The sequence below is a fragment of the Rhinoderma darwinii genome, chromosome 4 (genome assembly GCF_050947455.1).
Source record: "Rhinoderma darwinii isolate aRhiDar2 chromosome 4, aRhiDar2.hap1, whole genome shotgun sequence".
Lineage (NCBI taxonomy): Eukaryota > Metazoa > Chordata > Amphibia > Anura > Rhinodermatidae > Rhinoderma > Rhinoderma darwinii.
In genome coordinates this window covers 207,570,326-207,594,976 of record NC_134690.1, presented here as the reverse complement: position 1 = coordinate 207,594,976, position 24,651 = coordinate 207,570,326, and the positions used below count along the sequence as shown (strand labels likewise).

At 39.0% G+C, this 24,651-nt stretch overlaps 2 protein-coding genes across 2 annotated transcripts in view; one reads left to right on the top strand and one right to left on the bottom strand.

Annotated features, from left to right (window-relative positions):
• The window catches only part of ZNF292 (zinc finger protein 292), a 91,706-nt gene extending 89,620 nt beyond the window's left edge, over positions 1-2,086 (bottom strand). Inside the window, exon 1 of the mRNA XM_075862121.1 lies at positions 1,155-2,086. Within this exon, the coding sequence (XP_075718236.1) occupies positions 1,155-1,244 (90 nt within the window). The 5' untranslated portion in view covers positions 1,245-2,086. The remainder of the gene's footprint in view (positions 1-1,154) is intronic.
• An 8,422-nt stretch (positions 2,087-10,508) lies between these two features.
• Positions 10,509-23,534, top strand: CGA (glycoprotein hormones, alpha polypeptide). Its single transcript, XM_075864175.1, has 4 exons — positions 10,509-10,617; positions 16,902-17,007; positions 19,007-19,194; positions 22,039-23,534. Exons 2-4 carry the CDS (start codon positions 16,908-16,910, stop codon positions 22,114-22,116), a joined length of 366 nt encoding a protein of 121 aa, XP_075720290.1. The 5' UTR covers positions 10,509-10,617; positions 16,902-16,907; the 3' UTR covers positions 22,117-23,534.
• The last annotated feature ends 1,117 nt before the right edge of the window (positions 23,535-24,651 follow it).

Sequence of the window (24,651 nt, the reverse complement as noted above, 5' to 3'; positions counted from 1 at the left end):
AGTGAAAATGCAGCTTCTTATAGAAGCACATGCAGTGCCTGTAGGTCTGTAATGCGCTATTTGCATAGACCCTTATGTAAGACCTGCAACGGCTACTAGATGGAGTATACACCTTAACAAATAAATACTGATAAAACATGGGCAAAACTATCCATGATATGTGTCTGTGTTTAAAACTATTCTGCAGTGGACTGTCACTTGCCTTGTATTTACACACCTACTACAGCAAGTTTAGGCATTATGTATAAAAACGAACGAGCAGAGTAAAAATTGATCAGTTAGCCGTAACAACATATGAGTCACATCTTTCCTTTTCCAACCTGCGGTGAAAAAAATAAAAACTGGAACCTAATTGCTATGAAAATTGTTGGAAAATTGTTTGCTATTGACATCTGCTCCACTTTTTGCCCTTTCCAGTGTTCTACAAGGCCTAGTATATGAAAACACATAGGATTACAATCCGTGCAATAAGAAAGTGATTCAATTATACATTTTTGAAATCTGAGAATAAGTCATATCTTCTAGGAAAGCAACTAAAACAGATAGAAAGGGGAATTTAATAAGACTCGCCAATCTTAATCTAAAAAACGCATAAATCTTAATGAATTAGGCGCATCTATGGCCAGCCGTGTGCCAGAAAATCAAATCTACGCCAGCTAAGAGCTGGCATAGATTTAAACTATAATGTGAAACAGTTTTCCGTCTTAAACTATGGTACATTTTTCAATTTGCACAATTTTTTGGTGCAAATTGAGACATTTCGAGCGTTTAATAAATTCCTCCCCATTATATCCAACGGAGTTCTAACAACAGTTTTCCAACTAGCGACTTCTTTTCTGTTAAACAGTCAAAAACATACGTGAACATTCTAATACTACATTGGAAATCTAACATATTACAAGTCTACTCGAACTGCCTTGCAAAAAACCCAGGTAGGCCACAACATGAACCTTCAAGATCGCAGTATCAAGCATGCTATGTCTAGCCAGGCCACAAAAATTACACATAGTATACCAGAACAGCATTATAACAAGATGAGGATCCTCCATAGGCCTCCCGTAAAGTAGGAGTGTATATTACATTATAACAAGCCAAAGCTGCCTTTAGTTGTAAGAAAACCTGATTTTTGAAGAATGCTTTCTATATCGTAGTACCTGTCTCAATGGAAACAGCAAATGGAATATGTGCTTTTTAGTCGTAGGTCCTTGAAGAAGTCTTGCTCGAATCGGGCCCACTGGTTCCATGTGCCATGTGTTCACTTTGCAGGATCTGGTATGACAACTGCTTGTCTCATTACATCCGGTTTTGCTTCACTAAGGTGGATAAGGAAGGCAAGGCTGCAGAATTTCCTTATCTGAAGCTCAAACAGCAGCAGTATAATGCAGGCTGGGCACAAAAACGCTCTCGAGCCAAATCCTATTCTGCCTTTTCTTCCTTGTTCTGCGGTACTCCACAATTCTTAAGGCCACCTAGCCCCCATGTGTATATTTGTGCTTCCAGTATTTTCAGTCTATATAGCAACATACTCAATGTTGTCTTATTTTTCCGTTTTCCTTCCAAAGCAAGCAGAGCCATTGTAGTTTCAGCAACCCAAAGTTTTAACTTCGACATTAATGGAATGGTAATGGATTCCAATTTATTGCTGAAGGTATATACAAAATGCATACTTTTCCCTCCTCTTCAATTACTTCCTAGGAGCAGGCACCATACGTATGAAGCAAGCTGGTCTATCCTCTTCTGTTTCCTGATCTCCTGATACCGTGTCAGAGAGAGGTGGGGCCACATATTTCTGGTCTTCAGCTGTTTCCATTACACAGAGGGCTGGGAAGGATGACGACCTGAATGGCAGAAGAACATGATAGCTGGGGAAACTGCAAACAAGGCAAGGTCTGAGGAAAATGCTGAGAGATTGCAATGCAAGGAAGAGCTGGAGGATTTCTTTGTCTAAAAGGGTGAAGAGCAGTCTTTCCACTTTACAATAAAAATTTCCTGATTTTCCCATAGACTTCAGTGCAGTGTTCAGGAAATATCTTGAAAGTGAATCTACTGCTTGTGAGGGAGTTATTTGGAGAGAGGAGAGACAGAGGACTGCGGAGTAGACAGAGAGGGAGAAATGAAGTGAAAGAGCTGAGCAGTAAAGCAAGGAGTGGCTTTACTGTAGAGAAGGAGGAACACCAGGGAGGGGCTGCACGACAGTGGACAGACAGAAGGAGAATGTGGGCCCAAACAGTTAATAGAGAATGGAGTCAGGGTTTCCTTTAAAGTTAATGGTGCTTAAAATATAAAGTACAACACATCCAGATTTCCTTCCTATATGCAAACTGGCCCTGAGAATTGAGCAAACTTGTTATAACACCATTTAAAGAGGGTGGATCTTCACTATGTTCATATGGAGCCTATGGAAACAGCTTTATGTATTCAGCTAATCGTACGAGGGCATTAATGACTTATGAGCCAGCATGGACTTCTGGAGGAGCCATTTTTCTTGAGATGTAGAATTGACTTAAGAGTTGTTTACAGACCATACATACACCACCCTATACATTTATTGGGGGAAACTGGGAATGGCTCCCAATACAGAGAAGACGAAAAACCTTTTCCAAATTCCAGTTTTAGGCAAAATAAAATAAAAATGGAGGGAACGTGGTCCGCAAATCTGGACGTGTAAATGAAAATTTGAAGAGCAAAAGTACAGAAGGGATAAGGGACTGTGTTTTATCCTATATAAAGAAGTCGGAAATTGAGAATTGTGATGCATGACTATATTGTAGCAGATCATGCATGCAGCTGAAGAGGTTCATGGCGTTATATTTCTATGAGTCAATATAACACATGTGAAGGCTGCTCTAGATACTACATTGTTTTTCTCACAAATGGACAGATTAAGGTCTTATAAAAAAAAGTGAGCTTGGCCCAATGCCACATCCCATACATATTAGCATTATGGTGCGGAGCAGCTGTTTGCATTGTATTTTGTAGTACGCCCTCATTGAAGGACTTGTTTCATGGATATTCATTCTTAAAATAATGACACATTCTAGCAGAAATCCAGTAGCAAACTATGTAGCCAGACAGACTGGGAAACATTATTATAAAGGCTACACAGTATTTTTTATAGAATCACCGTGACTAGCTGAGGACACAGCTTCAGTGTTTCCAAGCAGCGTTTCCTTCTCCGCTCACTGGCAGTTCATCAAAAAGCTGTCGCAGCCTGCCATTTGAAGCAAGCTGGTTGTTAGGGATATGTTGCTTAACAACCAGAATCATAGAGCTGAGGTTATTAGCTAACAATTGGCCCATCCTATACCACAGGCTGTACTCACCCTGATACATTGTGGATCTGCCTTCAAGAGTAACTAAATAAATGGTAAGAAAATATAAAAACAATAAACAAAAATTTCCACAGAGTCGCCATGACTGAACATACCCTTAGGCCTTATTTACATGAATGTGTTAAACGGCCATTGAAACAACGGCCGTCCCATGGACCTTTGTAATTCAATGTGGCCGTTCACACAGCCGTTGTTTCAACGGACCGTGTGAAGGGTCCGTGAGAAAATAGGACATGTCCTATTTTCTAACTCTTCACGCATCCCTCCATAGACTCTCATCTATGGGGGATGCGAGACATCGCGTCCCGCAGAGCACGGATGCACCTCGGACGTGAAAATCTGCAGTTTTTCACGTCCGAGATGCGCAGCGCTCGTGTATATAATGCCTTATACTGAATCTTTCCTACAAAGCAAAATATAAATCTGCTCAGCTCTACCTGATCTAGGACACACAGCCCATTATATATCACATTGGAGCAAAAATCCTATGGAAAGTACCCCTTACTGTGGGAAGGCAAGTGACATTTACTCTGTGCATGTTGTATATCGTATATCTAACTCGGAAATGTGCTCAACAGGATTTCCAGTTGATTTCTAAAAAATAATATTTCATCAGGATGCAAACGGAGATGATTTACATTACAAGGGCAGAATCATTATAAACGACAAGCAACTAAACCACCAGTGAAGACAAAGAAGAGGATCGGGAACTGTCACACAAATGAACCTCATTTAGAGGGAAGCATGAAGTTCTTCTTTAATTTGTAACTTATTGGTCTGGAAATGTGTAAAATGATTGTACAGACAGTATCTCTGTTCTGGATGGTTTTATTTTAGTAACCTACTATAATAACTCTTGAGAATAGGATGCACTATTGTGATTCTGCTAATAAAAATAGATAAAAAATAAGAACAGATAGGTACCACAACAGATGTAAAAGGCACCCAGCTTTATTAGATCACAGATATGTACATCATTAAATTTACCATACTGGCAATTAAAAGCAATTTTTTTTTTGCACATTTATACATCAATTTTCTGTTAAGCGTTTAGCCAAATAGTAAATTCAGATTAGATGAGGTCAAAGTCAAAAACTTCTTCCAAAATGGGGTAAAACAAACGTATGAAATTGGAAATGAAGGTACTCCCAAGTATATGAAAGAAATAAGAATCCCGCACACTTCATCCCACAATATTTTCTGTCTTTTTTTTTTTTTAAAAGAAAACATGGCAAAAACCGTAGCAAAAGCACAAAAGAATATGGACTTAAACAGGTTGCAGAATGTAGAGTGGTCATAATTTTAGAACCACTATAATGTATTCAATGCTTTTATTACCCTCACCCACAAAGCTCTCCACAGTGCTGCACCTCCTTACAGCTCGTCGCTCATCTCTGTCTACCGGCCAACTCGCGCTCTACGTTCTGCCAATGACCTTAAATTAACATCCTTCATAATCTGAGACTCCCACCCCTGTCTCCAATATTTTTCTCGTGCTGCACCAGTCCTCTGGAATGCGCTACCACAGACAATCGGATTAGTTCCCAACATCCACAGTTTTAAGCGTGCCTTGAAAACACATCTTTTAAGACAGGCCTATAATATTCCCTAATTGGACTCCTTTCCTTGGTCCCACTATTACGTTTGTTATTAGAACTTGACCCCTTCATTTAGCAGTATCCCCCACAATCCTTGCTCCCTAATGCACTTCATGGCTGTCATACACAGATACTGGCTTGTGACTTGCTCATGCAGCTTTATGTGTACTACCCCATGTTTTTATAAAATAAAAAAAAAAGAAGAAAATGGCTGGTCCATTTTTATAAACACGCACTTTTTACATTTTGTATCCCCCCTATTTACTCATAGATTGTAAGCTCTTGCGAGCAGGGTCCTCGCTCTATTATGAATTGATAATTAGTTTGTCACTATGTAATGTCTGATATTGTCTGTACATGTTCCCTCTGAATTGTAAAGTGCTGCGGAATATGTTGGCACTATATAAATAAGGATTATTATTAAAGATTATTAATGGTTTTAGGAGAGAAAACCGCCATAATAAGGCATGTGATTGAACATATGATTTTATTTTCTCATGGATATATAAAATAAGGCCTGCGTATGAAAAAAAAAGCCTGTATATGAATTAAAATGAATACACAGATACATCATGGACCCGTAGGTTTTCATGGGTGCTGTTTTACGGATCCATAATACAGCTGTGTAAAGGAGCCCTAGGGAAGGATTGAATAAATAACTATTTCAAAGATTGATATTAGGTACTTGGATTCCTGCATTAGTGCATGTGAGCATCAGAACGTGACCAAGGAAGAAGATGGCCTGGTCTGGTGAATAACGTTTTCTTTCACACCATGTGGACAGCCAAGTGCGTGTGCGTCGCTTACCTGGGGAAGAGATGGGACCAGGAAGCACTATTGGAAGAAAGCAAGCTGGCGAAGGCAGTGTGATGCTCTGCGCAATGTTCTGCTGGGAAACCTTGGGTTGTGGCATGCATGTAAATGTTACCTAAACATTGCTGCAGATCAAGTACACCCCTTCATGGCAACGGTATTCCCTAATGGCAGTGGCCTCTTGCGCTGCCACACTGCAAAAATTGTTCAGAAATGGTTTGAGGAACATGACATAGACTTAAAGGTGTTGACTTGGCCTTCAAATTCCCCAGATCTCAATCCAGTCAAGCATCTGTGGGATGTGGTGATAAAACAACAGTCCGATCCATGGAGTCTCCACCTCAAAAAATAAAAAGGACTTAAATGGAGGCTAATATTTCAAACAACTTATGTTGCTCTAATTGTATACCTCATATAAATCAACTTTGTAATTTACTTGCTGTTAAAATGTAGTTTTTTAATCCATGCAAATTCTGTGCAAAATTATTGCCACTAGGTGTCTCCCTTCCTGTAATCAGCTGTCCACCCCCTGTTGTCAAGCAAAATCTGTCTTTAGTTACAGAGCAGACGGACCGCAGGAAGTGGCATGGGGCCTCTTCACTGCCTGCCAATAGAAGTCTATGGAGAGGAGGGAGAAGGAGCAAAGAAAAACACACAGACACGCTGGCCATTAAAGTCTATGGAAAGGGGAGGGGGAAGAAGTAGCAGAGTGAAAAAGATACACACAGATGTGCTGCAGCTTCTGGTAAAAGTTATTTCTCTCCCCAGTCCCTGATTATTAAATACACTGCTCATTATTTTTGTATGATGTCGTCCATGTTGCTGCTGCTTCTCTATATCTGATAGATAGAGATAGGAGAGCAGGATTCTCTTCTTCTCTATGTGTGTAGGGTATAGAAAACATGATATTAGTTATTCTCTGCCCACTCGATCAGAAAAAAATGAGAATTAGATATAGAGCCTGCAGAGGGCAAAACTGCTAAACTAAATGTCATATGCAAGTCATATAATAGCCAGAAATAGTGTTATTTCTCATGTACACACATATGATAACTTATTCTGAAAAAAGTCACCTGAAAAATTAAGTACCTTTTAATACTGCTGACGTCTTGGTGCCAGATACCAAAGGACACCTTCAGATGTCTTGTGGAGTCCATGCCACGACGTAGTGGTTTTAATACTTTTATATATAGTATATACACTCCTCAACATTGAAATTGTAACACCAAGAAGGAAAAGTTTTGGAATTGTGGAAATCACAGTATCTATAGAAATGTTAATAAGCAAATGATAAAAAAGTGGAAACAAAATATTCCAAAAAGTCTTCATTTATTTAGTATTGAGTATGAGCGCCACAAGCAAAAATACACACACTTACATGCCTTGGCATGCTATCAATGAGGTTATTAATGCTTGTCTAAGGAATGGTATGCCATGCTGCATGCACTTGGGCACGCACATCATCAAGATTGGCTGCTGGTAGCTCCCTTTTGCAAATGCTGACCAATGACGTCCCAGATGTGCTCAATGCGAGACAAGTCCGGAGACACTGCAGGCCATGGTAGCAAGTATAGGTCAAGCAGGCTGCTCACAGTAGCATGAGCAAATGGGGCCTGGCATTGTCCTGTTGAAAAACTTCTTTTGGGACCCTTTGGAGAAATGGCCATAGCACTGGATCCACTACCAAATCCATGTAACGCCGAGCTGTTTGTGTATCTAAAATCAAGACTAGAGTGGTCCGGCTACCATACACTATGCAACCCTACTCCATAATCCTGGGAGTAGGACCGGTGTGACATTCCCTTGTGAAGGCCTCTTCATAGCGTTGCCAATGTGGTCTCCAGACCGATCTGCGGCTATCATTGCGTCCGAGACAAAAAGCGGTACTTATCACTGAAGAGGATAGACCTCCATTCCAGCCTCCATTGCCGTCTTGCTGTGCACTATGATAGCCTTTGGGAGCGGTGGCTTGTAGTCAATGGAACACCTGAAGCTGGACATCTGACTCGTAGCCCAATGTTGTGCAAACGCCTTCTGATGGTTCGTGTCGACACTGATTGCCACCCTAGGCTTGGGATGTGATGTCCAATTTAACTTGCAGTACAGAATGGATAACTATGCGCCATTCTTCCAATCAGACGAGCAGAGGTTTTCCTCTGTGCACCTCTTGTTGTCATTCCCGTTCGTTGCAGTTCTCCCAACCTTTGAACAGTGCTGACATCTTGACCTAGGCGTGTAGCGATCTGCAGGAGTGATAATCCATGGTCTTTCAGCTGAAGGATTCTGTCCCTCTCAGTTTGCGACATGTGGCAATAACTGGCACGTCGACGAACAGGAGGCATGGCACAATCATCCCACACCACTTGATTCAATTCATGAGGTTTCATGTGGCTACAAAACTTTGCTTTTAATCTGGCTTTTATGCCCCTCCTGCATGCCACAGATTGGAGCTAGGTGCTTGAAAATGTCATCATTTGCAGATCTTAGCGACACCTGCTACTTCCTCGATTTGCATAACCTTACGGCTTGCCCTTCTTGGTGTTGCAATTTCAATGTTGAGGAGTGTAGATATATGATTACTCCCAAGGTGAAATATTTCTTCCAGAAGGAAAAGTAGCTCTTTTTAGGAATATTAACTAAATACATGACTGCAGAAAAGCCTGGCATCATTAATATCAGAGCTCTATAGAGCTCAAGTCTTTGAACACAGATGTTTTTATTTTTTCCCTTTACTGACAATGGGATTACTTCATGGGCAAGTGAAGAATTGAGTTTCTAAATATCAGTCTTGTGGTTGGAAAAGAAAATAGTTTAAAAGATATTTAACTCCGTCCCTCCGCAGTCAATTTTTTTTTTTTGTTGTAATTTTTTTTCTCCCAAAAGCCAAAACTTTTTTATTTTTCCATCGACGGCCGTATGAGGGCTTGTTTTTTCCAGGACAAGTCGTAGTTTTTTATGTTTTAACACTTTTACAAAGAAAAAAATATTTGTTAAAAAAAAAAATATTTTGTATCGCCATATTTTGAGAGCCTTACCTTTTTTATATTTTCGTCAATTGAGCTGTATGAGGGCTTCGTTTTTGTGGGGCGAGCTGTAGTTTTTATTAGTATTATTTTGGGGTGCATGCAACTTTTTCATCACTTTTTATTAAAACATTTTGGGGAGCAAGGGTGTTTGCCATTTTTTAGATAGTCTTGTTCTAGAAATACACAGAAAACATATGCATATGTTACCCAAATTTTGTCATGCAATGCCCAGACATTACTCAAACTTCATTCATCTCACTCAGTCCCTCACTCATTCAATCATTCATTCAGATGTGCACTCACTCAGTATCCCTCATTTGCTAAGGTGCTCGCTCACAGACAGTAGTCAGATATTGAGTCAATGACTAATACGCACTCAGGAGCTACTAAAGTGTTCAGACACTCTCTCACATGCTCAAATGTGCACCAGTTTGATATTCTAGGAGTAGATAATATTAAATCATATACAAAAAATATATTAAATAGTATCTAATAAAAGCAGATTATATGAGCGCTTTATAGGTTAAGTCATAAATGGCAAAAAAAAAACATCTAACAGAACTAAAAGCTTCCAGGAAACACTCTAGCGACCCATCACCCAACCATTGCCATTCTTTCACAATGTATGGACTACACCCCAACCATCCTTAGAAAACTAGTAACAAACTGGTTAAAATGAACTTGAATAGATAAAATGTGAAAGGCTTTTAACTTTTTGTTAGTGCGAGTCCCCCTCATCATTTTTAAAAAGTGTTGCACGCACAGTAAAAATTTGCATCAGGCGTTGAGCAATGCCTCAAGCTGAAAACCGGAAGCCAGTTTATAAATATGGTACGTGTGTAATTTACTGCACCAGTTAACACAAAAAATTTGTCAGAACATCTTTCATATTTTTTTTTAACATGCACCCCATACATGTGCAGATATTCTATATTGATAGTGACTAATGATATAATGATATTGAGAAAATGTTTTCTAAAGGCTCTTTCAAAAATGAGTCCTAGAATCTGATATGAATATGAGTAACTTCTCCACTTCCCACATGTACTAATTTTGGATAAATCTCCCCATCGTATTAAACCATTGGGTTTACTATAACATGCCACCCTACCCCTTCACCATTCTGAATACAGCTTTTAAAGGTTCATGACTTCACATCCGTTTTTGAGTACAGGCAGTGATATTTTTTTTTGCATTCTCTGTTGATTTAGGCTTTGTTCCCATTACCGGTCTATTAGGTTTCAGTTACTTTTCACAGGCAGAATAGCATAGTCTGCTGCACTTTACTTCTACCCAGTAAAAATGGATTTGCTATCACAACACAGTTAAAAACAGATTGATCATCGATTCTTTAAAAATGGTAGCCATGATGCCAGTGTCACATAATGTAGCAATTTTTTTTTATTGTTTTGAAATAATAATCATCTTTATTTATATAGCACCAACATAAAGCAATCTATGCACTGGTATACACTGTTTAAACTAAGCCTGCTACAGGTAACTAGTTTAAGGAAGGACATGATGCAAGCCGATGATTCAGAAATGAATTCTGCGATTGTACACCTTGATAATAACCTGACACCGGCAGCGCGATATGAGGTACATTTTAATATGAATTTTAAAAACACTAAACGATTAAGTGGATATAAAAGTAATTACATCAAGAGCTACTTGACAGCCAACAGACGGGGAGTTGATCCCAAGCTTATCTAGTATATCTTGTGTTATAGGAGCAGACAGATATAAAAGGGGAGATCAGAATACATTAGTCAGTAACGGCAAGAGAAGTTTAGTCTGACAGTAACCGCAAATCCGACAACAGGCATATCCCTGCTCGAGAGAATACAGGTACCAGAACGCTTTCTTACTCTTCTGTGCACTACTTTATACAGAAGGAAGGATATATTGTATATAGATCTCTCATTTTGATACATGTAGTATTCCCACTTTGACTAATAAGGGCTCATACATGGAGGCTGTAATGTTTTTTAGTATGAAGTCTCTGTGCACTACTGTACAGGCTCCGTTGGACTTCGTGTGTATGCAGATGTTGTCCTCTAGAAGCAATCTGATAAAGCATGCCACGATTTTGTTTTCTGTCAAGTTCGTATGGAATACAAAAGAAATAAGTTTTGTATACCTCCATATGAAATTTTAAGCATATGTAGGTACAGTAGGTGGCTCATGCACCTTTATGGCAGCCCTCTGTACAAAACAGAGCCATAATACAGACGTGTGCATGAGTATGAATAATTTTTCTTGCACTTGTATTTTGGCTTGTTTTCAAGGAAAAAACAATCAAGCAAGATTAGCAAGAACACCATCTAAGGGCCTGTTCACATCAGCGTTGTCTTTCCTTTAAGGGGTTCAGTCAGAGCTTTCCGTCGGGGGGAACCCCTCAACGGGAAGGCAAACCGAAACCATAGCCTCCGTTTGCATCACCATTGATCTCAATGGTGACAAATACTTTCTGGTTTCTGTTTGTCACCGTTGTGAAAGGGTTCCGTTTTTTTGACAGAATTAATAGCGCAGTCGACTGATTCCGTGTGAACACACCCTTAGCACTAACTTAGTTACAATATAAAATGTAGCATTTGAATAACTTTAATGTCAAGTATATTTAACAGCTTTAAAATACATGTTTAGTTGGTAGGTATATTTATAAATAAATGCACACACATAACCCACTCCTGTCCTCCTGAATTGTGATTGATTAGTGAGAAAAGGTAATTTTCATGAAAAATCCTGAGAATTGTTAAATTATTAATATTATTAGTAACATTTACTTGACTTCATCAGTCTGTAAATTTGATTTTAAAAAAAGTTAAATATGGTGAATTAGAAATATGTATATGTGGTAAACAATGTCCAGAAATTAAACTGAATCTTAGCCCCAGGCAAAGGAAAGCCTAGCTACACCTCTGTGAACTGGCACGCTACCCCTATCAATCTGTTTTGTTGTTCTTTTATCTACATAGTTCCAAAATTCTGTTTCTATTTGATTTCTTATTAAAGCGTTCAGTGCTGTGATTTTCTGATACAGAGCTCTAAATCCCCTGCAGTAGTTAAGTGATGAAATTCAGACTGCCTGCCGTCACCACTAGAGGGAGCTTAGGAGCTTACTGGATACTGTTTTACTGTTGATATAAATGTATAAGTAGTATGCAGTAAGCTCCCTATAGTGATGGCTGCAGGCACCCACAATTTTATCATTTATGCTATGCCTATCCATGGGTTTTGGAGCTCTGTATCAGAAAATCAGTGCTCCGACACATTAAGAAACTAATGAACACAAAATTCTGGCTCTAAAAACAACATTGTGGTAAAAGATTAACATTCACTTTAAAGGTGCATATACACTTTAATATTAATAGAATAAAGTGGACTTCCTGTACTTTATTTTAACTAAAATACATATGCAGTCACCAAATGTAAAACCTAGCATCGTTTTAATATATCTGCATTCCTTTTTTTTCACCTTTTTATGTATTTCCAATTCAATTTTACTCCTGTTCAATAATAATCTCTTATTCATACCTGGAAACCATCAATAATCAATCTTATTCTGTGTCTGTTTTACACTTTGAGTGTATATGTATGAATTTACTCATCATTTATAACAGATGATGCTCATAAACACATGAATACCTGATTCATTAATATTTACACGTGCAGGTTTTTGTTTTTTCCCTGTGATTATTACATAATTGTGGTAAAAAAAACCACTGCAGTTATGTGAAACAGCAGAAAAAACTGTTCTTACCGCGATTTTGCGATAATTAAAGAGGCTCTGTCACCAGATTTTGCAACCCCTATCTGCTATTGCAGCAGATAGGCGCTGCAATGTAGATTACAGTAACGTTTTTATTTTTAAAAAACGAGCATTTTTGGCCAATTTATGACCATTTTTGTAGTTATGCAAATGAGGCTTGCAAAAGTCCAAGTGGGCGTGTTTAAAAGTAAAAGTCCAAGTGGGCGTGTATTATGTGCGTACATCAGGGCGTTTTTACTACTTTTACTAGCTGGGCGTTCTGAAGAGAAGTATCATCCACTTCTCTTCAGAACGCCCAGCTTCTGGCAGTGCAGACAGCGTGTTCTCGAGAGATCACACTGTGTCGTCACTCACAGGTCCTGCATCGTGTCAGACGAGCGAGGACACATCGGCACCAGAGGCTACAGATGATTCTGCAGCAGCATCGGCGTTTGCAGGTAAGTAGCTACATCGACTTACCTGCTAACGCCGATGCTGCTGCAGAATCAACTGAAGCCTCTGGTGCCGATGTGTCCTCGCTCTTCTGACACGATGCAGGACCTGTGAGTGACGTCACAGCGTGATCTGGCAGAAGCTGGGCGTTCTGAAGAGAAGTGGATGATACTTCTCTTCAGAACGCCCAGCTAGTAAAAGTAGTAAAAACGCCCCGATGTACGCACATAATACACGCCCACTTGGACTTTTACTTTTAAACACACCCACTTGGACTTTTGCAAGCCTCATTTGCATAACTACAAAAATGGTCATAACTTGGCCAAAAATGCTCGTTTTTAAAAAATAAAAACGTTACTGTAATCTACATTGCAGCACCTATCTGCTGCAATAGCAGATAGGGGTTGCAAAATCTGGTGACAGAGCCTCTTTAAAGCAAAAAAGCCACAAAACCTTAATACACCCTTAATATACTTTAATACACTGCATAAGGCTTTGCTTTTAGGGGAGAATATTTCCTTAAATACGACAGCCGACAGAGCCTGTACAGTAGTCAAAGGAGGCCATATGGGTCTGTAAAACAATTTTCTAGAAGGTCAGAGATAAACTTAAGAATGTAAACCCCTTACAGAGCTTGGAGGGGGTGGGCTCAGAAGCTGTGTCCTCGCTATCTACAGCTGACACCATGCTGCAACAGCCGGGATCAGAGTTGACTCAGATCCCAGCCATTTAAACCCTTGGATGCCATGGCCTGTACTGACCACAGCACCAAAGTGCTGTTAAAGAGGGAGGGGACTCCCTCTGTTAGCCCACAAGCTCCCCAGTGACTCAATTACAAGGTTTCAATGGGTTTCCATCGCAGTGGAGGGCCAATCAATGTCCCAGAGCCCATTAGGCCCTTAGATATAATAGGCTGCCAGTCAGTGTAACATTGACAGGCATAATATACTGCATTTCAGAGTGCAGTGAATTATCTGTTTTATTTAAATCACCAGCGGGCACCGCATAAATATCGCCACATACCCTGAAAAGCACAATCTGAACAGAAAACACAATCGGGTATGTATATGTGGCGAGAAAAAATATCATGAGATAACTATGTATATTACAAATATACGTTTTTATTAGAAGTAATAACACCACATGAAAAAATGGAAAACATTTAAAATAGCATAAACATACTACAAGAAATCTCTAAGGGGGTAGCCACCCTGATAAGTGGCAAATAATCCAAAGCCCCCGCAATACCACCTAATCCCCTAGATATGCAGTCCTAATATATACGCATACATATGTTGCATCAAACCAACATAATTACGTGATATGTCAAGAGGGGAGAAGGGGACTGAATGCCCCACGCGTATCGCCACAATGTGGCTTCCTCAGGGGTTATTTTTGTGAAGGGGTGTAACCTTACTTATATAGGCCTATAATGACTTACAATAATTAGTACAATAATGTGCATCTTTTGGCGCATTTACCTCTCTCCGGTGCACAACATGTGGATACCAGGTCGGTGTCTTCTTGGGCGTACTGCGCACGCGTCGGGGCCGGAACCACGGCTACGTGATGCGGTCCCCAGCACACGCGCAGCACCCCGAGCGGAAGCCGACAGTGAATTATCTGAGCGATCAAAGGATGGCAGGGTTAAGTTCCCTAGTGGGACTAAAAAAAGATGTAATAAAAAAGTCAAATAAAGTTTTCTGAAAATAAATCTAATCAAAAATAACAGAAACCCTTTTTTCCCTTAGATAATAGAACAGATTTACTAATACTGACCCAGATTTACTAATGCTTTTTAAAAGTGTCTTGTGAGAGGCAAACATCAGGTTTTTTTGGCGCATTTGATTCATAAATAGTTATACACAGAAAAAGCGGAGTACGAAGCCATGTATATATAAAATATAACAAATTTTATTAATTACAAAAATGTAAGACAAACATTTAAAAAGGTACACAAAGAAATGAAGAGACTCTATAATATTGTGTGATACAAGTAAACAGGCTATCCATGTAAATATAGCAATAAAGTATTGCACTGTACACCTTACAATAAGGATATATGAAATGGGTGGTGTGTTGTCCTATAAATGGCTAGTCCCTCATGTGAAAACCCATAAAATAATGGGCATAATAGTCCTGGGAACAGTTTACAGAAGGGAGAGCTTAAATATCATAAATGATTGAAAGGAACCTTACCCATGTCAATGGTCATGGAAGCCTGGATAGCTTATATTGAACCCCAATGCGCGTTTCGCGATGTCTGCTTCCTCAGGGAGTCTATTCATAAATAGGTCTAAAACTTGATGCGAGATTATGCTTCAGAAATGCGCCACATTTTGGTGCATTTTACGTCAAAATCTGAGTGCAATCACATTAGTAAATCTGCCCCAATATTTTGTTAAAAAAATAAAAAGAATAAAAAATTACACATTATTGGTATCACCACATCTGTAATGACCCGTACTATAAAATTAACTTGTTACTTGTTATGGCTTTTGGTATGCAAAAATTAACAAATGCTGTGTTCTTAAGTCCCAAAATAGCTGCGTCCCTAAGGAGTTAAATATTTGAATCTTAATGAAAGAATGGAAGATATTTCATTGTAGAGACTAAAGAAACTTGTAAGGAGTAAGTTCAGGCAGGGTTCACATGTGTGTTTGCGGGAAGTTTACATCTTTCCTCTGTTTTCCTTTTCTCTTTTGGCTCAGAATTTCGTTTTGAAAAACAAAACAAAATAAAAACAAACCATGCAAACAAGGTCTTTGAACATTTGATTGTGAAAAGTCTGACTGTGTCTTTATGTGCTCTGTAACACATTCTTGAAAAGCCTGTCTATAATGATCAAAAGAGATCAAGCTACTGGAGCCTTATATAAGTGTATACTAATTTCTTACACTAGGTGGCAGTCAATCCCTTCCCGTCAATGTTTAGGTTATTGAAAAAAAAAAAAGTTCTAGCATTATAGTCATAACGTTTAAATCTGTACAAATTTTTTTTTATCAGAAGTACATTAGTTATTGGGCAACTAATCAAACACATAAATCAGAGAACTCACTATTGATATTGAGTTAGAACGGTAAACCAATATACAAAAACTATTAACTCACTCACAAGTCATTTACTGAGAAAGTTCTACATTAACCTTGCTTTACTTCTCTTGTTTGGCTCGTATTGCTCATATGTCACATACTGTGAATTGGATTGTTTAGATTATTGATCATATATAGATCAAATGGGTCCCATTGCTGCTGCTGTTCATGTCATTATACCCCACCATTCTGTGGACCTGGAGCTTCTCCTCCTGCCTATCCCTCGTAGGAGGAAAGAGTGGCATACCTGTCTGGACCTTCACTTGTTTGCAAACATTGCTGTGATTGTGGATAGCATTAGTCCTGTACAGTTTCTACAAGGCCAACCTCTGAGGAGCCCCCCATCCCATGGGCCTCAGAAGAGCTGCATAGGCTGCCTCCTATATGCCCATATTTTTTAAGGGTTTTATGTACTACACCTATTAAAACTTCTATGAGACTCTCCAAAGGTGCATGATCCCACATAATTATAAGGTTGATCAATTTATCTCAGTACTGGATATGTAGTGAAGAAGAATGAGGGATATGGTAATGCTCAGTTCAATGTTATTTCTCGTGTAAAAGTTTTCTACGAATAAGCAGATCGAATCTTTGCTTAAATTTATGACAGTGTAAGACAAGGATATATTAAGGGGAGAAAGGGTCCTATAGCAAAACACCAAATGGGATTCACTTGGTTCACATTACCACTGCACCAATTCTAGATGAGCCCATAGCTTGTTTTACCCTCCTTCACATCCTTTGTATGAGTGATGGGTGACTGTCTCTGTGATATATATGCCTTGGTTTATGATAATAAACTAACTCCTTTCTTTTTTTTTTTTTTATATTGAAAGAACACTATGGATTGTTATGGAAAGTACATAGCAGTTGTCCTGGTGTTTTTCTCAGTCTGTATGCATGTCCTTCATTCCTTTCCTGAAGAGAATCTACTGGCTCCAGGTAATGATGTCTACCATTTATTATCTATATTGGTAATTATATGTTAAACTATTCTGAAAGCTAGTTTTTTTTTTTAGATATAAAATATAAATGTCAGCATTGATCTCTTTGAATCTCGTGTTTCTTCCTTATTGCTCTGTAAGTGTAAGTGTCATTCAGTGAGGGATATACGCATATTTTTCCTTTCCTATTTAATTTTACTGTATTATACTGTACAAGCTGTTTTGGCAGTTTTGTTCTTCCTTTATTCTTGTTTTTTTCTTTCTATTATTGTCTAAAAACCTGCAATAAGAATGTATCCTGATAAAATATAAATGTCAGGTCTTTACCTATTCCTGACATTATCAACTGCTCAAGATCTTTGGTATATCCTTCTATCGTTGAGCTACCGCAAAATAATCTAGCATAAAGAGGTAATACAAACATAAAAACTTAAATGGTCCATAACTTTTCAACAAACTTTGTATAAATCAATAGTACAAGCGAATATAAAAAAACTTTGTAAAAATGCCTCTTTCTCCACTTATCAGGCTACACTGTGTCTCCTAACTGTTCACTCACTCTGAATTTACTGCTACATCCGTCTCCTTAAGACAAGGTGGACTATCAGCTAACTAAGGGATCAGGTTACAGCTGCCCATAGAAGTTTATAGCGAGGGGAGAGGGAGGAGGGAGCAGGAGCAGAGTGAAAGAGAGGCAGAGGGAGACACAGAGAGACAGCTTCTAGTAAGTATTCTACCATCTTATCTCAGTGCTGGATTCACAGTTACACTGCTCAGTACTGCGGTATGATGTCCTCCATGCTGCTACTGTTTTTGAGATGTGCTACAAAGAGTTAGAGGAGCAGGATGTTCTACTCCCTATGTGTGAAATGTATGGCAGACATGATAGCAGTTAGGCTCCACCCACTAGCACTGAAAAAACGAAGAATTAGAGATAGAATTTTCAGAAGAGAAACGGCTAAAAAATGCCATATAAAAGTAATATAATGGGCAGAAATAGTGTCAATCCGCATTTACACACATTAGAGCTCATTCTGAAAGTCACCTGGAAGGATAGATACACTTTAAAATTAAAAAATATTATTGTCAAATAACTGTCTGTCGAAGAACTGATCGAATTGAATACGTGTACTATTTATGCATCTCTACTGTTTTTCTTTTATTCCTTTCAATATTGAATTTATAACCATGACATTTGACTTCCATCTGATGTTGTATTGTCTTAGATTACAAAAACATATGTTTAAAAAAATATATCATATATACAAGAATCAAATACTCCAGTTAACCAATAAATGTCCAAAAGAATAGAAATAATTCATGAACAGACAAATGATGTTAAGTCCATGTGATACAGGGAAAGTGGAAAACAGATTTACTTATGATCATTAGTAGTGCAGAGAAGTTGGTTGACGTAGAAAAAAAAAGAAAGATAGGAAAGACCAAAGCTTGAGACCCAAAGACCACTCAGCTCCCATTCTTCTGCGAATCTTGTCTGATTGCATGTGTGTGTGCATTGAAGATCTTTTACAGTATAAGATGAAAAATGTATTACAACCATTTTCCAAGACCTGGCTACCTGCTGGAAACAAACATCTAATTGATTCCTGGCAATGTTTTCGAGATCTCGGAAGATTGTAATTTGTTTTTGAAGGTACAGGTCTATAGCGTGTACATACTTTTTTTTCCTCAAATAAAGTCAATGGAGGAAATTGCTACCATAGAACATCAGATGCAGCTGCCCACATATTTTTAAGAATGTTAACTTTCACCCTACAGAGGGAATTTTGTTTTACGACATTGAGTAAAGTATTAGAGACATTTTTTATGAACTGTGAGACATTTTTAAGACATTACTCATTACACATTACTCAAATTAGAGACAGTTTTCGTCCCGAGGATGTAAATCATAAAAGAACCCCACTGTGTCATTATGTGAATAATAAAAGCTGACTTTTCTACTCCCTTCAACAAAACAGACTATTTTTCCATGACAGGTTGTCCAGAATGCAGACTGAAGGAAAACATTTATTTCTCAAAGATGGGTAAAGGACCAATATTTCAGTGCAGTGGATGCTGCTTCTCTAGGGCTTACCCTACTCCAATGAGATCAAAGAAGACAATGCTGGTGCCAAAGAACATCACCTCTGAAGCTAAGTGCTGTGTGGCCAAAACACAATACAGGGTAAGTAGTTGACTAACAATGAGCCATCCCCAATCCTTTATTACTACATAGATAGGCAATTCGTAGCGCTAGTAGATCTGAGTGGAGCACTGTATGTAATTGTATCTATGTGGCTATCACCCAACTTTTCAAGAAACAAATATACACTATATAGGCAAATGTATGTGGACAACACCCCTAATTATTGAGTTCAGGTTTTTCAGCCACATCCATTGCACACAGGTGCATACATTTTAGCACACAGTAATTCAATCTTCATAGAAAAACATTGATAGTAGTATGGGATATACTGAAGAACCCAGTGACTATAAAAGTGGCATTGTCATAGGAGCCACCATTGCCACAAGTACGCTTTTGACATCTCTGATCTGCTAGATCTGCCCCGGTCAACAATAAGTGAAATTATTGTGAAGTGGAAGCATCTAGGACTAACAACAGCTCAGCCATGAAGTGGTAGAAAAGGAAAACTCACTAAGCACGTAAAAATTGCCTATTCTCTGCCTCTGGAAGTGACATCAGAACAAGAACTCTGCGTCAGGAGCTTCATGAAATGGGTTTCCATGTCTGAGCATCGGCACACAAGACAAAGACCACCATGTGCAATGCCAAGCATCGGCTGGAATGGTGTACAGCAAGCCACCACTGGACTCCAGAGCAGTGGAAACCGTTTTCTGAAGTGGTTAATCACATTTCACTATCTAACAGTCTTTTTGACAAATCTGGGTTTCGCGGATGGAAGGATAACGCTAACTCCCACAATGCATATTGCCTATTGTAAAACTTGGTGGAGGAAGGATAATAGTCTGGGACTGTTTTCAGGGTTTAGGCTAGGCCCCTTATTTTCAGTAAAGAGTAATGTTAATGCTACAGCATACAAAGAGATTTTAGACAATTGTATGCTTCCAACTTTGTATGTTTTGCATTTACTTCAGTCCACGGAATTAAGAACTAGTACATTCCCCACAATGGAGTTTGGGGGAGGCCCTTTTCTTTTTTCTGTATGACTGTGCTCCTGTGCACAAAATGCGGTACATAAAGCCATGGTTTGACGAGTTTCGTGTGTAGGAACTCGAGTGGTCTGCAGAGAACCCTGACCTTGGCCGCTTTGAACCCCTCTGGGATAAATTGGAATGCCGATTGCGAGACAGAGCTTCTCGTCCAACATCTGTAACTGACCTCACAAATGCTCTTTTGGCTGAATGAGGACAAATTCACACAGACACTCTAAAATCTTGTGGAAAGCCTTCCCAGAACAGTGAAGGTTGTTATAGCTGCAAAAAGAGGCCCAACTCCATATTAATCTCCAGCCATATGATGTCCAACAATCTCATTGAGGTGTGATAGACAGGTGTAACATATTTTTAGCCATATAGTGTAACGTAGAACTGGTCAATCTGTGTTATACAGATCTGCAGAACAGTGCCCATAGACTCTATGGACCCATAATGTACTTTTGTGTCACAGATTCACATAGAGTGCTTATGGCTGCATAATCAGAACCGAAGGGACCTCATGTGCTGCCATACAAAGTCTATGCTTTTGACTTTGTATGTTATTGACCATGTCAGAGCTAGATTCCACTGAATTGTGTCACACATTTCCCACAACGTATTAAAATGGAGTTTAGTACTGTCCTAAAGTCACGCTTAAGCTAAATATCCACTCTTGAACATCAATTTCTTTTTATCTAAATAGATTCAAACTTCTGCCCTGATTGAAGGGACACTCTGCCCAAAACGAAACTTTCCCATGTGCTCCATTGTGTTATTCCATGTGTCAGTCTCCCTCCTGTTATTTTTCTTGCTGCCTCTATCTCTATATATCAGACTGGGATGGTTGCTTAGCAGCAGTGTGAATCTGGCTCGGTGACACGCTTTCTCTACTTGAGTCTATGGAGATCTATATTTCACCCATCACAGGCTTCAGCAGTTCCTGTACCACACTAGTGTTGCACAGGGGGGGACGGGACAGAAACTTCTATCATCAGCTACCACTGAGACTTAGACAGGTTCCTGTCACACAGGTATAATGTAGAAGAATATAGTGCAGCCTCCCTGTCTGTACACTTATGGGTTCTCAGATTATTTAGGAGAATATAGAGAGAATTATAATCACAGTGTCCCCTGGTATGCAGAAATGGTATGGTCTTTAGCTGGTCATGTGATGCTGTGCTGAAGGATCATGGTATTGATAGCAAAGCAGAGAGGAAGAGAAAGCAGGGTAAATCTAAGAATCAAGATGGAGCCTTTTTTAAAGCACAGACAAGGCAGCAGTTCAATAAGTAAGTCCAGCATACATAAAAGAAGTGTAGATTGTGGTATACAGTCATGTGGGGAATGCAGACATGGAAAGTTGTGTTTCTACCGGAGGTCTTCTTTAGTTTCTTAAAATATCTTTATGCCAATTAAAGTTCCACTCTTGCAGCCGCTACTAGAGGTAGTGTAGGAGTTTACAGCATACTGTAATGCATTGAAATCAATAAAAAAACAGTATGCACTAAACTCCTAAGCTCCATATAGTTGCAGCTGCAGTTCCTGATATAGGGATTAGTCAGGAGTGGCGCTGTTCCGGGGATAAGCCATAGGGGCCTTTATTTTATAATAACATGTAGTTGTTTTGTACTCTAGTGCACAGTTGTTTCTCTTTTATACAATTTGTCATATTAAAACATTTTCCATAACTCCTGAACAATACCTTTAGCAATGTGGTGAGACAAGCAATGATCATACAACACCAGTGAAAGAGAAATTATTCTATTTCCAATGTTTCCATAGTCATTGTGGGTTAGATATTGCCATTTACACTGTATTATTGATTTTTAACATTTGTTGCTTTCATTTTCAGGTCACATTAATGGATACTGTGAAGATTGAGAATCATACTGCTTGTCACTGCAGTACATGCCTCTACCACAAATCTTAAATGATACATCTCACGTTTAACATCTCTTGTTTTTTTTATAACATAAAAAAATGTTCCTAGCTTAATGTGTCTGAACGTCAGTACATTTCTTCTTCTTCACTATAATTACTGTCAGTGCATTTAAATAAAATTGAAAATGCCTTTCTGCATATAAGATAGAATTGCTATTTTATTTAGGTTTCTTTGCTTTATTAAGAATGTGAACATGTGATGTGTCTTTTGTAAATCACTATAAATTGTCACTGTCTGCAATTGCATATTGCAAAATTTCAGAGAAAACCAAAATAATTCACAAGTTTTTTTCCTCAAGAAGGCTGCTCAGAAAACATTTGGATATACAGTATTTAAGTTTGTTTGTCTACCATTTACCTATCATAGACAAGTAGTCTACAACCTGTGGTTCTCAAGCTGCAGCAGAACCACAATTCTCAGAATGCCCTGACAGCCTGTAAGGATTTGTGGTTTTGCAACAACTGGTTAGTCCACGGGTTGGAGACCACTGAATTAGAGGGTACACTTACTATGTGATGGAGTCTAAAGCAGCCATCCAATTTTTGTACATTTCTAATATGGGCATCAAATTTTAAATCCCAGTAATCTTAGGAGCAATATCATTCGGCTTTATTACTACAGTGTCTATTATTATAATTTGTAAATTATTAAGAATTTTCATATATTCCAATGTCTCCTTTGGCAAAAAGTAGTAATACAGATATTCTCAGCACAGCGAAAAGTAAGGGCACGTTCAGACGTGGCAGAATTGCTGTGGAATTCCGCTGCGGACAGTCCGCAGTCGAATTGTCCAGCGGCCGTTTTTTACATTTGTTTCAATACATTTTTAGGCAAGTTAGTTCAGACGTTGCGGAAAACTCCGCTGCGGACGATAGGCTGCAGTGCGGAATTTTCCCTTCGCAGCGTGCACTGTCTGTTGCGGAGAAGAAACGGAATTTCACTGCGGATTTCAGCCTTTCCAATGCAAAAACTGAAATCTGTGGCAAGTCCGCTGTGTTTTCTGCAACGTCTGAATTACCTGTCAAATATGCAAATGTTGGTGCAGATTCGTTGCGTAATTGCCCCAAATCTGCACCAACAAAACTCTGCCACGTCTGAACGTGCCCTAACAGGTTACTGAGATTGGGAGGAGACTTTACAAGGAACAGTTATTAAATCTTACTTACTTTGCAATGCAGACTCCTAGTACCTGAAAATGAACATACAAGTATCCAAACATGTGACCTACAAGCAACAACATGCTAAAATTATCATCTACTCGTAGTTTTAGGCGACAGTGTCCTCTTAGGGTGCCTTCAAAGCCTTGCATGTAACAAACTCAGGCTTTACCAGTGGGGATATTCTAAAGTAAGCATGTTTTGCAGCTCTATCTTATGTATATCATTAAACATTGTATGTGTAATTATCATATGACTTGTTTTGTTTATAAATATATAAACAGTCGGAAATCAATAAGTTTAGAGCTTACAGATGTATTTGAAGGTATGTCCACTTTTCCAACCAAGTATTTTGATTGTTCCAATGCATCTAAAATGAAAAATGAAGCAACTTCGCAAATAGTCTTTATTAAGAACCGTTTTGTGTCTTTAGCTCTATATACAGATGTATACAATATGTTTCCATGGTAACAGACTACAAACTCTGTGTAGTCTGTACTTGCAGTCATACTAACATAGTAAAGTTGAAGAAAAAACACAAATCCATCTAGTTAAAACTATTCTTCTGCAATGTTGTTCCAGAGGATGACAAAAAACAAACAAACCATGAGACAGAAGCCAATTTTCCTAATGTTAGGGGAAGAAAATTCCTTTCCAACTCCAAAGATCAGAATAAATTGTTGGATCAATGACGCATCCCCAGTAATTTAGTACATATAATTTGTGATATTATTTTCGAAGTTTTCTTTTAGACGTTGAGTAAAATTCCGCTGCGGAGCATAGGCTGCGGAGCGGAATTTGGTGTCCGCAGCATGCTCTGTCTGTTGCGGAGCAGTGGCGGACTGGTTGCGGACTCATGGCGGAATTTCTCCATTGACTTCAATGGAGATTCTAAATTCCGCAATGAAGTCCGCAGCTGTCATGCACATGTTATGTGTGCTGCGGATGCGTCTTGCTTTTTTAACATGACATTTCTTCATTCTGGCTGGACCTATGTATTTCTAGGTCTACAGCCAGACTGAGGAAGTCAATGGGGCTCCCGTAATTACGGGAGCGTTGCTAGGCGACGTCAGTAAATAGTCACTGTCCAGGGTGCTGAAAGAGTTAAGCGATCGGCAGTAACTGTTTCTGCACCCTGGACAGTGACTACCGATCCCAATATACAGCAACCTGTAAAAAAATAGAAGTTCATACTTACCGAGAACTCCCTGCTTCTGTCTCCAGTCCGGCTTCCCAGGATGACGTTTCAGTGTAAGTGACGGCTGCAGCCAATCACAGGCTGCAGCGGTCACATGGACTGCCGCGTCATCCAGGGAGGTAGGGCTGGATGCCGAAAGAGGGACGCGTCACCAAGACAACGGCCGGT